The following is a 17,684-nucleotide window of genomic DNA, read 5'->3' as shown; positions in this document are numbered from 1 at the left end:
CAAACTCCTGCTTTGTAGTGCACAAATCACATCATGAGGAACAAGCACAATGAGAAGGAGAAATGCATATGTATTTGTGCATATGAGGAGAATGGCAGTCAAGCACAAGGATGAGCACAACACGTCTGTGGCTCCTCAGAATGTGACAGCCAAAACTATATGCACCTGCAAGTCTGCACTTGACAAAAGGGTCTACATTCCCATCCCGGTTATTCAAAGGAAATTGCTTCAAGCCTACAAAACGTGATCCAGTGAAGCAATGGCTCTTATACACGAGTGCTTCGAAGGAACAGCAAAACGCAAAACCATTGATATAACATCGGTAGCCTTTTCTCTAAAGTAACACTGGTAGCTTGAAAGAAGAAACGCTGCAAAAAAAAATCAACATTTCGGTTAGAATTTTCAGATAATGCTATCCATCAAACTTGCAATTGCAATGCACACATACCTTCAACAATTCAGGCACTTGTGATCATGCTATGTATTCTTCGTTTAGCTTAGATACACAAACTTAGATGAGACAGCAGTAACAAGTAGCAGCTGCATCACCATGTATAGACTGATCTCTAATTCATATACAACTTATTAAGACATCCGGATAATGATAATTTGCATTTCAGCATTTGTGCATCTTACAACTTTGAGATAACTCAATTCATGATGCTTGCTACATATGATGGTTTGCATTTCAGCACTTGCAATAGCCATACAGATTTGAAATGGTGAAGCGGTGCAATCACCGGCAGCATGTCTGTCAAATACTTTTTCTTCATTCCTTCGATTACCCTTTTCCAATTAATGAAACAACAACAGCAGCAAATCACTCTTGAAATACCACAGAGAAAGATAAGGAAAAGCTCAGATTTCCTTGCTCGCAGCTTACATGACTGAATTATTCACATATCAAATCAAAGTGGTAAGAAGAAAAAAAGAAGAAGGAAAGAAAGTAAGAAAAAAAGTGGCAAGAATTATCCATTTCTAGCAAAAGAGAACACCACAAGATCATCGGAAGACGGACCAGAGCAGAGCGGAGCGGGGGCAAGCGCTTTTCTCGTTCCTTTCCCCAGTCCCCCCTCCCACGAATCCTTGCTATTCTCGTCGTCGTTGTCGAGCTAGAGGCGGAGCAGCGTGTCGTAGCGGCAGGTCATCTGATCAGCCTCGGCGGCCGCGGCGTCAAGGGCCCCGTCCTGTGGGGGCGGCATGTTCAGATCGAAGGGCAGCGGGGTGCGGGAGGCGGCCGCGTCGTCCCCATCCTCGCAGAGGAGGACGGAGGAGGAGGAGCCGCAGTAGCTGCGGCAGTCCTCCTCCCCTTCCTCGGCCGTGCCCGCTCGGGCGGCGCTGCGGGCCCTGGCGGGGGCGCGGGGCCCGCCGCCGCTCCAGGACTCGACGGTGCTGCTCTGGCTGGTCGTGGCGGTCGCGGCGGCCGCCGCGGGGGGAGGGGGAGGGCGCGGCGGCGGCTGCGTGGCGGAGGAGGGCGGGAAGTTGGTGCGGGCGGTGGGCCCGCGGAGGGATCGGGCGGCGGAGTCGTAGGCGCGGGCGGCGTCCTCGGCGCAGTCGAAGGTGCCCAGCCAGATCGGCGTCTTCTTGGCCGGGTCCCGGATCTCGGCGGCGTAGCGGCCCGAGGGGCGCTTCCGCACGCCGCGGTACCGGATCTCCGGCGACTGCTGCGACGGCTGCGGCTGGGGCTGCGGCGGCCTCGCCTTGCGCATCGCGGCCGGCCTAGGGTTTGGTCACAGTGGCGTGCGTGCTTCTTTCCCTTCTTCCCCTTGGTGGTTTTTGTTTGGGCTCCCTCGGCCCCCTGGCCTGCCTCTGCCTCTGCCTGGGTGGGGAAGCGGAAGGGGGAGGGAGGGAGGGAGGGGATGGGGCACGGACGCCTGCTTTGGTTTCTCCTCCTCCTCACGCGGGCACACGCCCCGGCTCGGCTCGGCTGCCCGGTGCTGTGCACTGCTGCTGGTCTGGTGGGGAAAAAGTTTATTTTAAACCCTGAACTCGTAGAGGTTTGGCGAAATGAACCCTCAAGTCAAAATCCCGGTCGATTGCACCCTGAACTACGCAAACCCGGTCTAAATCGAACCTTGACATCGTTTGAGGCATAAAAACGCTGACGTGGCAGGGATTTGTATGGCTCGTGGGCCAAGCAGCGGTAATATTGACTACGGCGCGCACTGGGCCGGCCCATTGTATATTTTTTTTTTACGTTTTTCTGCAAAAACTTTCAAAAAATGTGCATCGTGATGTTTCGAATATTGGACTACGGCGCGCACTGGGCCGGCCCGTCGTATTTTTTTTTACGTTTTTCTGCAAACACTTTCAAAAAATGTGCGTCGTGATGTTTCGAACACCGCACCTCACAGGCAATGTACGAACGCGCTAGCCATCCGGGACAAGACCCGCTTTCCGATAGTTTAATTCTTTTATTGTCTTTAAATAAAGATTATTTTTTGTGCTAGATTCCAGCTTGTTTTTTTTGGCCGGTTTTCTTCTGTTTTTCTTCTATTTTCGATTTCGTGAACTTTTCTCGAGTTGATGAACTTTTTTTCGAATCTTTTGAATTCGTGAACTTTTTTCAAATTCAATCAACCTGTTTTCAAAACAATGAAATTTTGTACTAAAACAATTGTTAAATAGCACTGTTTTCGGATTGTAATCAGCAAAGTATTCTCAGTCCATTGGTTTTTTTGCATCAAGTCTTAAGCTGTCGGAGCTTTGGTAGAATCCCAGCCAACCCATATGTATTTTTTCGTCTGTTAAAAATGACTTTTCTTTTGTTACACTGCTAAAGAAAAGGTGCACACATAAGGTGTTTTGAACTCGCAACCCCCCCTTGTTGGTGCAAAAACTGTCTACCAAGCACGCCGTCTCACCTCTTGTGAATATTTTATCCCAATTTCTTAGTTTTTTCTGTTTTTATCTAATGCGTGAAACTTTTTACAAAACTCATGGACTTTTTTGAATCCGTGAATTTTTTCAAATCCTCGAACTCTTTTTTTACAACTTTTTTCCAAAATCCACGAACTTTTCTTTTGAAAATTTGTGAACTTATTTTCAAACAAATTGAACTTTTTCTAAATCCATGATTTGTTTTAGAAAAATCGTGACATTTTTTCCTTTTGAAAATTTGGTTCAAGAGTTTTTTTTGTTTGGTATTTCCTACTAAGATGACCACGGATTTAGCAAAAAATTGAAAACGAAAAATAAAAATAAAAAGAACAGATAAAGAAAAGGAAAAGAAAGAAGAAAAAGAAGAAACAGGGAGGAAGTGAACAACTACGTGCTGTCCTGGTGGTAGCTTCTGTCAACCAACAGCAGGAGGTCTTGGGTTCAAGTTACCCTATGTGCTCTTTTTTGCCTTTATAAAGGATAAAAAAAACTGCACGTTTTAATAAAAGGGAAAAAACTAAAGCGGGCCGGCCCAACGAGAAACAGTGCGAAATGGCACCAATCCCGGCCATCCTATGACACGTCGATGATCCTGGTTTGCCAAACGACGCCAGGGTTCAGTTTAGACCGGGATTGCATAGTTCAGGGTGCAATCGACCGGGATTTCAACGTGAGGATTTGTTTCGCCGAACCTCTATAAATTCAAGGTTTAAAATGAACTTTTCCCGTCTGGTGGTGGTCGCTACGCCTACGCTACTCGCTGGAGTACGTGCGACTGCTACCGATCCGGCCCTGCTCCACCACTACGATTGCGGTATGGTATGGTCTGGTTTGGTTGGGTCTGGGTGGCGTGCCTTTTTCTTTCTATTAAAATCTGGGCGACGCCTGGATTTGGGGTCGGCGTCCCTTCCTGCCCCTGTTTCTTCTGCTTGGGCGCGTCGCGTCGCGTCTCGCGTTGCTCTAATTTCTACGGCAGACAGGCAGCCGGCTGGATGCGACCCACCCGTACCGTCCCGTCGCATCTCGTCCCGGGGTATATTAGTGTTAGTGGAGAGTAATTTTGGGGCGGCACGATTAGGCGGCGATATTCTTGTGGCTTGCTTGTAGAGACTCGAGCGCAGTGCGTGTGTTCTGCTCTGGCAAGGAACTACTGTGTAGGAAGGATTTGGGGTTAAGAAAAAAAAGTTAATTTCGGCGAGCTTAATTAAAAAAAAACAGCAGACTTGCTTTGTGTAATTCTATTCAAATTTTCAGTACCACGCCGTTTGGATGCTTCACGTTGTTGGGCTGATAGTATGCGGGTATGGAATTTCATGAACTGGAATTGTATCTTGGCAATGTCGGCTGCTAGAACAGTTTTGTCGGACATCGGGAAAAACTCATATCTGTTATTGAGTCTTCCATGCATATGTGTTTGAAGTCTGTATTTCCCCTCTTGCAAGGCGACTAGGGCAAAGCCTTTCTTCACTTGATTTTCGCCTGCAAGCTCGTGGATCCCCTCTGTCTACCGCTCCGATCGCCAATGTCGAGGAGGGAGTCCTAGTGACTCAGCTTTGGCTAGTAGATAGGCTAGAGTATTAGTCCTCCCAGAGGTAGGCCCTCAGACTGATGGCAGTGCTTCTTCTTTAGGTCAGTTTTCCAGGCTTCGATCCTTCTCAAATTCGTTCATCGGGGTGGATTAGACGGATCTCTGACGTAGATTCTTATCGGCTCCCCGCCCAAGGAGGGGCTTGTATCTAATTAGCTAGTTGGTGAGGCGATAGCTTACCAAGGCCCAGACTGTGAGTGAGACACGACCCTGACTCGTATGGGAGGCGGCAATGGAACATTTTCCACGATGAGCGAAAGCCCGACGGAGCAATGCCGCGTGGAGGTGGAAGGTCTACGGGTCGTCAACTTCTTTTCTAGGAGTTGAAACCCTAACAATATCTAGGGAATAAGCCCAAAGCGGCTCCATTTCATTATATTTCACTTCCTAGCACTTCCTATCATTTAATATCCATCTCTTTGGTCTTATTGACATAAGAGATGTCCTTGTCAATAAAATAGATCCTAACGAAAATCCATCGATACCCAATCTCTAGTGGAAATCAAAGAAATCTATAATTCTATCAATTCCAATGGATTGGCGTAATTTTTCTACCGCATGTACATCCCCATAACAATAGTGTTTCTCTAAAAGAAATCTCCGTTGTTCCACGTCTCGGACTAACCCTCGGCCTCCAACCCGTAGGAACTACCAGATCACCCCAAGGACGCTTCGACATCCAGGAGTCACGGACCGACCATAGCCCATGTTCAATGAGTGGAACACGTTAGTCGTCTACTCACCTGTTGAGCAGTAAGGGTCGGAGAAGGGCAATCACTCGGGACGGCGAGGTTAGGGTTTCCCATCGTCCATACGCGATGGCGAGATTGGTGTCAAGATCTTCAGATTGAACCAAGGGTTCAACGACGATTGGGCTCCGGGGCGCTGGTCCTTAGGGGCACTACTTCCTCTAATCTAGTAAGTTGGTAGGGGCCCCAAGTGCGAAGACTTGTAGGCAAGCAACAACCTTAAGATTTCAAACCAGTAACAGAGCTTGAAATAGTCAATGAGTAGTACCTACACACAACTATAATACTTGTCTTGGTCCCCAACGAAACTAGTGAAATTACCAGTCTCGATAGTCTTGTTAGATACATGGCTTAATGAAAATTGTGGTAAAAATTGATAGTTGCAACGGAGAAAATATCAGTTTAGATTGTAAATGTCGGGGATATACCCTGCGGTATGACCCGACTGGAGTTATAACCCGGCTGGGACTTGGTAAACCGGCAGGTGTTAAGTCAGATGATAACTCGGCAAGTGTTAAGTCAAATGATAACCCGGTAGGTGTTAAGTCAAATGATAACCCGGCAGGTGTTAAGTCAGAGGATAACCTGACAGGTGTTAAGTCAGATCATAACCCGGCAACAGTCATAACCTGGCAGGCAATCATAACCCGGCAACAGTCATAACCCGACAGACAATCATAACCCGGCAGACAGTCATAACCCGATAGACAGTCATAACCCAGCAGACAGAGTCGCCTGGGGTTAATAAGCCCAAGACATTATGAAGCCCAAGACATTAAGAAGCCCATGAAGAGAAGTCAAAATAGTTTAAGCCTTAATCTGAGTTGGACTCTACATGTAACCCGCCCCTTCAACATATATAAGGAGGGGCAGGGCTCCCCAAAGGGGAGAAAAAAGAATCTTAAGGGTTAGTCATAACTAGGAGAGCCGGTTTACGGCGCCTCCCTCGTGAAGATAATGAGACCTAGCCACAAACAGCATGTAGTGTTGTTACCAGATGATGTTTCCCGGGGCCCGAAGCTGTCTAAACCTTCGTCTTCTGTTGCGTCTCTCGATTCCGCTCAACCCCTCTCAAGCTACCACATAGATGTGTTGGCCTCACAACTAATTACTCACACTAGCACATTTGCCATGACAATTCCACGACAGTTGGCGCCCACCGTGGGTTATGCGCACGGTGGTGTTGAGTTCTTGGAAGGAATCTCTCCTAGGAAAATAATCAGGTGCTATCCACCTTATTTATTTATTTAATATACTTTAAATTCTTCCGGGAACAATTATCCTCCCTGTAATATGTTTGTCCCATGTTCATGGCAGAGACGACAAGATCATCTATTGATGACCCACAAGTATAGGGTATCTATCGTAGTCCTTTCAATAAGTAAGAGTGTCGAACCCAACGAGGAGCAGAAGGAAATGATAAGTGGTTTACAGCAAGGTATTCTCTGCAAGTACTGAAATAAGTGGTAACAAATAGTTTTGTGATAAGATAATTTGTAATGAGCAACAAGTAACGAAAGTAAATAAGGTGCAGCAAGGTGGCCCAATCCTTTTTGTAGCAAAGGACAAGCCTGGAAAAACTCTTATATGATGTAAAGCGCTCCCGAGGACACATGGGAATATCGTCAAGCTAGTTTTCATCACGTTCATATGATTCGCGTTCGGTACTTCGATAATTTGGTATGTGGGTGGACCGGTGCTTGGTGCTGCCCTTACTTGGACAAGCATCCCACTTATGATTAACCTCTATTGCAAGCATCCGCAAATACAATAAAAGCATTAAGGTAAACCTAACCATAGCATGAAACATATGGATCCAAATCAGCCCCTTACGAAGCAACGCATAAACTAGGGTTTAAGCTTCTGTCACCCTAGTAACCCATCATCTACTTATTACTTCCCAATGCCTTCCTCTAGGCCCAAATTATGGTGAAGTGTCATGTAGTTGACGTTCACATAACACCACTAGAGGGGAGACAACATACATCTCATAAAAATATCGAACGAATACCAAATTCACATGACTACTAATAGCAAGACTTCTCCCATGTCCTCCGGAACAAAAGTAACTACTCACAAAGCATAAACATGTTCATAATCAGAGAGGTATTAATATGCATATAGGATTTGAACATACGATCTTCCACCAATTAAACCAACTAGCATCAACTACAAGGAGTAATTAACACTACTAGCAACCTACTAGCACCAATCCCTGACTTGGAGACAAGAATTGGATACAAGAGATGAACTAGGGTTTTGAGATGAGATGGTGTTGATGAAGATGTTGATGGAGATTGCCCTCTCCCGATGAGAGGAGCGTTGGTGATGATTTCCCCCTCCGAGAGGGAAGTTTCCCCGGCAAAACAGCCCCGCCAGAACCCTAGATTGGCTCCACCAAGGTTCCGCCTCGTGGCGGCAGAGTTTCGTCCGAGAAGATGGCTTATGATTTTTTTTCCATCGAAAGAGTCCATATAGCAGAAGATGGTCAGCGGAGGACCACCAGGGGGCCCACGAGGTAGGGGGCGCACCCAGGGGGTAGGGCGTGCCCCCACCCTCGTGGGCAGGGTGTGGCCCCCCTGGTGAAGTTCTTGCGCTCAATGTTTTTTATATATTTGGAAAACATCATCCATGAAGTTTCAGGACTTTTGGAGCTGTGCAGAATAGGTCTCTAATATTTGTTCCTTTTCCAGCCAGAATCCCAGCTGCCGGCATTCTCCCTCTTTATGTAAACCTTGTAAAATAAGAGAGAATAGACATAAGTATTGTGACATAATGTGTAATAACAGCCCATAATGCAATAAATATAGATATAAAAGCATGATGCAAAATGGATGTATCAACTCCCCCAAGCTTAGACCTCGCTTGTCCTCAAGCGAAAATCCGAAATCGAAAAATATGTCCGCATGTTTAGAGATGAAGGTGTCGATAAAAATAAAATACGGACATGAGGGCATCATGATCATTCTTAGAGCAGCAACTTATATAATTCTTGTCATATGATATCTTATGCTAGAGTAATAATTCAATCACAATATCAAGTATGAATCGTAAACTTCATTGAAAACTGACAAACTATAATCTCAGTCATTGAGGCAATTGCAATTTATCATAACATAGGAAAGAGTCAATGTATAAGAGCTTTTCAGCAAGTCCACATACTCAACTATCATATAGTCTTTCACAATTGCTCACACACGCAATACTTACGGGTATGGAGTTTTAATCGGACACAGAGAAAGATAGGGGCTTATAGTTTTGCCTCCCAACGTTTTACCTCAAGGGTAATGTCGACAATAATAGTTCGTGAAAACTAACATCCAATTAGCCATATATACCAAGATCTTTCCAACATATTATGCTTGCCAAAGGATAAAATGTAAAAAGGAAGGGTGAAGATTGATGACTCTTTTGCAGTGTAGGAGATAAAAGTAAAAGAGAGGCCCTTCGTAGAGGGAAGCAGAGGTTTTCATGCGCTTTTATGGTTGGATGCACAAAAATCCTAATGCGAAAGAACGTCACTTTTATATTGCCACTTGTGATATGGACCTTTATTATGCAGTCTATCGCTTTTATTACTTCCATATCACACGATCGTATAAAGCTTATTTCTTCCACACCAATCAATCATACATATTTAGAGAGAAATTTTTATTGCTTGCACCGATGACAACTTACTTGATGGATCTTACTCAATCCATAGGTAGGTATGGTGGACTCTCATGGCAAAACTGGTTTAAGGGTATTTGGAAGCACAAGTAGTATCTCTACTTGGTGCAAAGAATTTGTCTAGCATGAGGGATAAAAGCAAGCTCAACATGTTGGAGGATCCAAGACAATATAATTTATCTCAGATGTAAGAAAACATAACCCATTACGTTGTCTTCCTTGTCCAATGTCAACTCTTTAGCATGTCATATTTTAATGAGTGCTCACAATCATAAAAGATGTCCAAGATAGTATATTTATATGTGAAGAACTCTCTTTCTTTATTACTTCCTATTAATTACAACGATGACCAAAACTATGTTTGTCAACCCTCAATAACTTTTATTCATCATACTCTTTCTATGTGAGCTCATTACTCTCCATAAGAGTCACATGATCTCTTTGTTTCTTTTTATTTCTTTCTCTTTTCTTTTATTCACTTGGGATCATGGCAAAATAATCAAGCCCTTGACTCAACACTAATCTTTATTATATAGCTCACGGACTCGATTACATAGACGGATAATAAAGCAAAACTCACAACTAGATCATACTAAGTACTTTTATTCTACTACATCAAGATATTACCAAAAGGATCGAACTAAGAAAAATGGTAAAGATAAAAGGGGTGGTGATACGATACCGGGGCACTCCCCCAAGCTTGGCAGTTGCCAAGTGGAGTGCCCATACCAGATACTCAATTCTTCTTTGTTGGTGAAGAAGGTGGAGTTGTTGATGATGGATAGTTGCACATCGAGCATAGGAGGTCTTCTAGCTTGTGGATAATGCCCTTGAGTGCGATGATATGCTCCTTCAACAAAATATTTTCACGTGTGAGATACTTATTTTGTATACGAGCCTACTCAATCATCTTGAAAGCTTCGATTTCTGTTGGGGTAAGAAGATTGTGATCCAGTTGAAGGGTGTCCTCTGTTGTTGGAACTTGGTCCTCCATGACCTTCTTGATCCCTTCATCCTTGTTGATCTCCATAGGTTCTTCTCTCTTCAGCTCTATCTTCATTAGACAAGCATCATTGTCCTCATGGTTGGAGGAGGAGGGAGACGACATAGTGCCTGGCCTTAAGAACCCTGACAGAAGACAGCTCGAAACAAAGAAAGGAGATTTTTGCGTGATACAGGAGTCAAAACCCCTGGGAGGTTATATAATGAATTTCTACCGACCAAAATACGTGTCCTGTAAGAAAACGGAGCCCGGAGAGCACACGAGGTGCCCATGAGGTAGGGGCGAGCCCTCCACCCTCGTGGGGCCCTCGTGTCCTTTCTGTACCGCTGCTTATTTTTCTATTTTTCTAAATATTCCAAAATGGAGAAATATTGCCTTAAAAATTGTTTTGGAGTCGGTTTACTTACCGTACCACATACTATTCCTTTTCGGAGTCTGAAACGTTCCGGAAAGTGTCCTTTATGTATTCCTTCAGGGTTACGATTTCAATTACACTGGTTTCAACATTTATGGGATTACCTGAGATATAGTGTTTGATTCTTTGACCGTTCACCACCTTCGGATTTGTGCCTTCGAAGTTGTTGATTTTTATGGCACCGGAATGGTAGACCTCCTCGATAACATAAGGACCCTCCCATTTAGAGAGAAGTTTTCCTGCAAAAAATCTTAAACGAGAGTTGTATAGCAATACATAATCACCTATGTTAAACTCGCGCTTTTGTATTCTTTTATAATGCCACCTTTTAACTTTTTCTTTAAACAACTTGGCATTTTCGTAGGCTTGGGTTCTCCATTCATCAAGTGAGCTAATATCAAATAACCTCTTCTCACCGGCAAGTTTAAAATCATAATTAAGTTCTTTAATAGCCCAATAAGCCTTGTGTTCTAGTTCGAGAGGTAAGTGACATGCTTTTCCATAGACCTTTTTATACGGAGACATACCCATAGGATTTTTATATGCGGTTCTATAGGACCATAATGCATCATCAAGTTTCTTGGACCAAATTTTCAGACCTATTAATAGTCTTTTGCAAAATTAATTTGAGTTCTCTGTTACTCAATTCTACTTGACCACTAGACTGAGGGTGATAAGGGGATGCAATTCTATGATTAACATCATATTTAGCAAGCATTTTATGGAAAGCACCATGAATAAAATGTGAACCACCATCATTCATTAAATATCTAGGGACTCCAAACCTTGGAAAGATAACTTCTTTAAGCATTTTAATAGGAGTGTTATGATCAACACTACTAGTTGGAATAGCTTCTACCCACTTAGTAACGTAATCAACAACAACTAAAATATGTGTGTAACCATTAGAGGAAGGAAAAGGTCCCATATAGTCAAAGCCCTAAACATCAAATGGTTCAATAACAAGTAAATAATTCATAGGCATTTCTTGACGTCTACTAATATTACCAATTCTTTGACATTCATCACAAGTTAAGACAAACTTACGGGCATCCTTGAAGAGAGTAGGCCAATAAAAACCAGATTGCAGTACCTTATGTGCAGTCCTATCTCCAGCATGGTGTCCTCCATAAGCTTCGCAGTGACACTTGCGTAGGATATGTTCCTGTTCATGCTTAGGTACACAACGTCTAATAACACCATCTACTCCTTCTTTATAAACATGTGGGTCATCCCAAAAGTAATGCCTCAAATCATAAAAGAACTTTTTCTTTTGCTGGTATGTGAAACTAGGTGGTATAAACTTAGCAACAATGTAATTAGCATAATCAGCATACCATGGAGCAGTGAGAGAAGCATTTATGACATTTAGTTGTTCATCAGGAAAGCTATCATCAATAGGTAGTGGGTCATCAGGCACATTTTCTAACCAAGACAAGTTGTTTGCAACGGGGTTCTCAGCTCCTTTTCTATCAAAAATATGTAAATCAAATTCTTGTAGCAAGAGAACCCATCTAATAAGTCTAGGTTTAGCATCTTTCTTTTCCATAAGATATTTAATAGCAGCATGATCAGTGTGAATAGTTACTTTAGAATCAACAATATAAGGTCTAAACTTATCACAGGCAAATACAACTGCTAAGAATTCCTTCTCAGTAGTAGCATAATTTCTTTGAGCATTGTCTAGAGTTTTACTAGCACATTGAATAACATTTAGTTTCTTATCAACTCTTTGTCCTAGAACAACGCCTACATCATAATCACTAGCATCACACATAATTTCAAAGGGTAAATTCCAATCAGGTGGCTGAACAATAGGTGCAGAGATCAATGCTTTCTTAAGTATTTCAAATGCTTCTACACAATCATCATCAAAGACAAATGGTATATCTTTTTGTAATAAATTAGTCAGAGGCCGAGAGATTTTTGAGAAGTCCTTAATGAACCTCCTATAAAAACCGGCATGACCAAGGAAACTTCTTATACCTTTGATGTCCTTGGGACATGGCATCTTTTCAATAGCATCAACCTTGGCTTTATCAACTTAAATAACTCTTTCGGAAACTTTATGCCCCAAGACAATACCTTCATTAACCATAAAGTGGCACTTTTCCCAATTCAAGACAAGATTAGTTTCTTCACATCTCTGCAAAACTCGATCAAGGTTGCTCAAGCAATCATCAAAAGAAGATCCATAGACGGAAAAGTCGTCCATGAAAACCTCACAAATCTTTTCACAAAAGTCAGAGAATATAGCCATCATGCATCTTTGAAAGGTAGCAGGTGCATTACATAAACCAAAAGGCATACGTCTATAAGCAAAAGTACCAAAAGGGCATGTAAAAGTAGTCTTTGATTGATCTTTGGCTGACACAAGTATTTGAGAGAAACCAGAATAACCATCTAGAAAGCAAAAATGTGTATGTTTAGACAATCTTTCTAGCATTTGATCAATAAAAGGTAAGGGGTAATGATCCTTTTTAGTAGCGTTATTTAACTTGCGGAAATCAATTACCATCCTATAACCAGTAATAATTCTTTGAGGAATCAATTCATCTTTATCATTAGGAACAACAGTAATACCTCCCTTCTTAGGGACACAATGGACACGACTTACCCACTTACTATCAGCAACGGGATAAATTATACCTGCCTCAAGGAGCTTTAGTATCTCCTTTCTTACCACTCCTTTCATTTTAGGATTCAGTCGGCGTTGATGATCGCGAACTGGTTTAGCATCTTCTTCCAAATTAATTTTATGTTGACATAAAGTGGGACTAATGCCCTTAAGATCATCAAGAGTATACCCAATAGTAGCACGGTGCTTCTTCAGTGTTTTCAATAATCTCCCTTCCTCATGCTCTGAAAGGTTAGCACTAATAATAACAGGATATATATTTTTCTCATCAAGATAAGCATATTTAAGAGTATCAGGTAACGGTTTAAGCTAAAACACGGGATCACCCTTGGGTGGAGGAGGATCCCCTAGGATTTCAACAGGTAAATTGTTTTTCAGAATAGGTTCCTATTTAAAGAATACTTCATCTAATTCCCTTCTTTCATTCATAAACATATCATTTTCATGGTCTAGCAAATATTGTTCTAAGGATCACTAGGAGGTATGGCAATAGAAGCAAGACCAATAATTTCATCCTTACTAGGTAATTCTTCTTCATGGTGTTGTATACTAAATTTAGAAAAAATAAATTCATGAGTCATATCATCTAAACCGATAGTAACAGCATCCCTTTTGCAATCTATGGTAGCATTAACAGTATTTAACAAGGGTCTACCAAATATAATGGGACAAAAACTATCTTGTGGGGAACCAAGAACAAGAAAATCAATAGGATATTTAGTTTTCCCACACAAGACTTCAACATCTCTAACTATTCCCATTGGTGAAATAGTATCTCTATTAGCAAGTTTAATTGTGACATCAATATCTTCTAACTCAGCAGGTGCAATGTCATGCATAATTTCTTTGTATAAGTCAATAGGTATTACACTAGCACTAGCACCAATATCACACAAGCCATGATAACAATGATCTCCTATTTTAATAGAAATAACAGGCATGCCTACCACGGGTCTAGGTTTATCTGTATCACGGGGTTTAGCAATTCTAGCAGTTTCATTACAGAAATAAATAACATGCCCATCTATATTATCAGACAAGAGATCTTTAAAAATAGCAATATTAGGTTCAACTTTAACTTGCTTAGGAGGTGTATATGTTTTAATATTGCTTTTACGAACCACAGTTTAAGCTTTAGCATGATCCTTTATCCTAACAGGGAAAGGTGGTTTCTCAACGTAAGAAGTAGGAACAATAGGATCATTATAAGTAATAGTCTTTTCTTCAACTTTAATGGGTGCAACTACTTCTACTTCTATGGGAGGATGATATTTAAAGCACTTCTACTTGGGGAGATCAACATAAGCAGCAAAAGATTCACAGAAAGAAGCTACTATCTCAGAGTCAAGTCCATATTTAGTGCTAAATTTACGAAAAATATCGGTCCATAAAAGATTTAACACAATCAAAACTAGGTGTCATACCTGACTCCTTACCATTGTCGAGGTCCCAATCTTCGGAGTTGCGTTTAATTCTTTCCAATAAATCCCATTTGAATTCAATAGTCTTCATCATAAAAGAGCCAACACAAGAAGTATCGAGCATGGTGCGATTGTTACTAGAAATCCGAGCATAAAATTTTGAATAATCATTTCTCTTGAGAGCTCATGATTGGGGCATGAATATAACATTGATTTAAGCCTCCCCCAAGCTTGAGTGATGCTTTCTCCTTCGCGAGGCCAAAAGTTATATATATAATTGCGATCACGATGAACAAGATGCATAGGATAAAACTTTTGATGAAATTCCAATTTCAATTGTTTGTAGTTCCAAGACTCCATATCATCACATAGCCTATACCATGTCGATGCATCTCCCCTCAAAGACAAAGGGAGGACCTTATTCTTAACAACATCTCCGGGTACACCTGCAAGCTTAAATAATCCACAAACTTAATCCACATATATTAGATGCTCATCAGGATGTTTTGTTCCATCTCCTAAAAAAGGATTAGCTAGCAGTTTTTCTACCATAACCAAAGGAATTTCAAAGCAAGCATTTTCATTTTCAGTAGGTTCAGTAGGTTGAGGAGCAACTCTTTGCTCTACTGGTCGGGGTGAAGATACCCCGAACAAGCCCCTCAGAGGATTACTTTCCATAGTAACAAGTGACAGTAAATTTCAGCACACTATATAATTTTTTCCTTACCAAATTCCACCTACCAAAGGCACTTCACTCCCCGGCAACGGTGCCAGAAAAGAGTCTTGATGACCCACAAGTGTAGGGGATCTATCGTAGTCCTTTTGATAAGTAAGAGTGTCGAACCCAACGAGGAGCAGAAGGAAATGATAAGCGGTTTCCAGCAAGGTATTCTCTGCAAGTACTGAAATAAGTGGTAACAGATAGTTTTGTGATAAGATAATTTGTAACGAGCAACAAGTAATGAAAGTAAATAAGGTGCAGCAAGGTGGCCCAATCCTTTTTGTAGTAAAGGACAAGCCTGGACAAACTCTTATATGATGTAAAGCGCTCCCGAGGACACATGGGAATATCGTCAAACTAGTTTTCATCACGTTCATATGATTCGCATTCGGTACTTCGATAATTTGGTATGTGGGTGGACCGGTGCTTGGGTGCTTCCCTTACTTGGACAAGCATCCCACTTATGATTAACGTCTATTGCAAGCATCCGCAAATACAACAAAAGTATTAAGGTAAACCTAACCATAGCATGAAACATATGGATCCAAATCAGCCCCTTACGAAGCAACGCATAAACTAGGGTTTAAGCTTCTGTCACTCTAGCAACCCATTATCTACTTATTACTTCCCAATGCCTTCCTCTAGGCCCAAATAATGGTGAAGTGTTATGTAGTTGACGTTCACATAACACCACTAGAGGGGAGACAACATACATCTCATAAAAATATCGAACGAATACCAAATTCACATGACTACTAATAGCAAGACTTCTCCCATGTCCTCAGGAATAAAAGTAACTACTCACAAAGCATAAACATGTTCATAATCAGAGAGGTATTAATATGCATATATGATCTGAACATATGATCTTCCACCAATTAAACCAACTAGCATCAACTGCAAGGAGTAATTAACACTACTAGCAACCTACTAGCACCAATCCCGGACTTGGAGACAAGAATTGGATACAAGAGATGAACTAGGGTTTTGAGATGAGATGGTGGTGATGAAGATGTTGATGGAGATTGCCCTCTCCTGATGAGAGGAGCATTGGTGATGACGGTGACGATGATTTCCCCCTCCGGGAGGGAAGTTTCCCCGGCAGAACTGCCCCGCCAGAACCCTAGATTGGCTCCGCCAAGGTTCCGCCTCGTGGCGGTGGAGTTTCGTCCGAGAAGATGGCTTATGATTTTTTTCCCATCGAAAGAGTCCATATAGCAGAAGATGGTCACTGGAGGGCCACCAGGGGGCCCACGAGGTAGGGGGCGCGCCCAGGGGGGTAGGGCGTGCCCCCACCCTCGTGGCAGGGTGTGGCCCCCTGGTGAAGTTCTTGCGCTCGATGTTTTTTATATATTTGGAAAACATCATCCGTGAAGTTTCCAGACTTTTGGAGCTATGCAGAATAGGTCTCTAATATTTGTTCCTTTTCCAGCCAGAATCCCAGCTGCTGGCATTCTCCCTCTTTATGTAAACCTTGTAAAATAAGAGAGAATAGGCATAAGTATTGTGACATAATGTGTAATAACAACCCATAATGCAATAAATATTGATATAAAAGCATGATGCAAAATGGACGTATCATCTATCATCCAGATACATCAGGACAATTATTCACCGCCGAGGTGGAGTTATATCACGGATATGGAGTGCATGGCTTTGTCATTTGGCACTGACATTTATCCGTACTACCGTGATCAAAAGAAGTATTTATGCTGCTGCCCTTGCGGTCTAGTCTACATCAACACACCGGAGCTGCGCCCGTTTGCACGAGCTGTTTAATGAGTGCATGCAAGTTACCGCTCCTACGGCCCAGTTTATTTCAGCAAATCTGGAGCAAATCATAATGTATTATCAGTTTCAACCGGATGGCTCAATGAATTGGAGTACATATTGTTGCCACTGCAGTTTGGGTAATTTCAACAACCAGCGTGGATGACCCACTGGCCGGGTTACTGACACAATTCCAATGGGATCAATTATAACCCACCAAGATTCAACATATTTCAGCAATCCACTGGTTATATCATGGTCAAACATGGAAAGTCTCAAGCCAACTCCTCGAGTAGTCTTAAGACTCGGGGGCTATGATGACATGACTGAGCAAATCTTGCCAGCTTCAGCAAATTCAAAGAACCCCAGGACGAGGAGGGAAAGATAACCCGGTCCCGGAGGCTACTGCTATATTGATGAAAATTTAAAATGCCGTCAGAAATATTTCGGTTCACAATGATGCTTCCGGTTTACAATCCGGTTCAAGGGAATCCCGTCTCCCACACAACGCTGAAGCCCTCAATATCCGGTTCAAAATCTGGTTTAAGAGGAAACTGTCTCCCACAAAGCTTTGAAGCTCTCAATATCCGGTTTAAGAATTTCCGGTTCAAAAAAGAATAATCTCTCGCAAGTTCGAGTTCTCGGGAAAAATTAAAGGGACCAAAGAGAGTCTGTTGCAAAAGCACAACTCAAACATAGGTGCCCCTTGAGCACAGCTCACAATATCACTTGGGGGCTTGGTCGTATTCGAACCATAGCTACCTCTTGATCGGCGTAAGGCCACCAGGGAAATCACTTGGGGGCTTGGTCGTATTCAAACCATAGCTACA

General features: G+C 42.4%; 1 protein-coding gene across 1 annotated transcript; it reads right to left on the bottom strand.

Moving 5' to 3' along the window:
• Nucleotides 1-593: 593 nt before the first annotated feature.
• LOC119331774 (ethylene-responsive transcription factor 3-like) lies at nt 594-1,875 on the bottom strand. The gene has a single exon (XM_037604951.1). It carries the CDS (start codon nt 1,707-1,709, stop codon nt 1,113-1,115), a length of 597 nt encoding a protein of 198 aa, XP_037460848.1. The 5' UTR covers nt 1,710-1,875; the 3' UTR covers nt 594-1,112.
• Nucleotides 1,876-17,684: the final 15,809 nt, after the last annotated feature.

Source organism: Triticum dicoccoides, chromosome 7A (genome assembly GCF_002162155.2).
Source record: "Triticum dicoccoides isolate Atlit2015 ecotype Zavitan chromosome 7A, WEW_v2.0, whole genome shotgun sequence".
NCBI classification, from domain to species: Eukaryota; Viridiplantae; Streptophyta; class Magnoliopsida; order Poales; family Poaceae; genus Triticum; species Triticum dicoccoides.
The sequence above is the reverse complement of the archived record's forward strand: the minus strand, read 5'-3'. Positions and strand labels throughout refer to the sequence as shown.

What these genes read in the sequence shown, in the direction of transcription:
- LOC119331774 (XM_037604951.1), bottom strand. Translation starts at nt 1,709, where the DNA reads ATGCGCAAGGCGAGGCCGCCGCAGCCCCAGCCGCAGCCGTCGCAGCAG.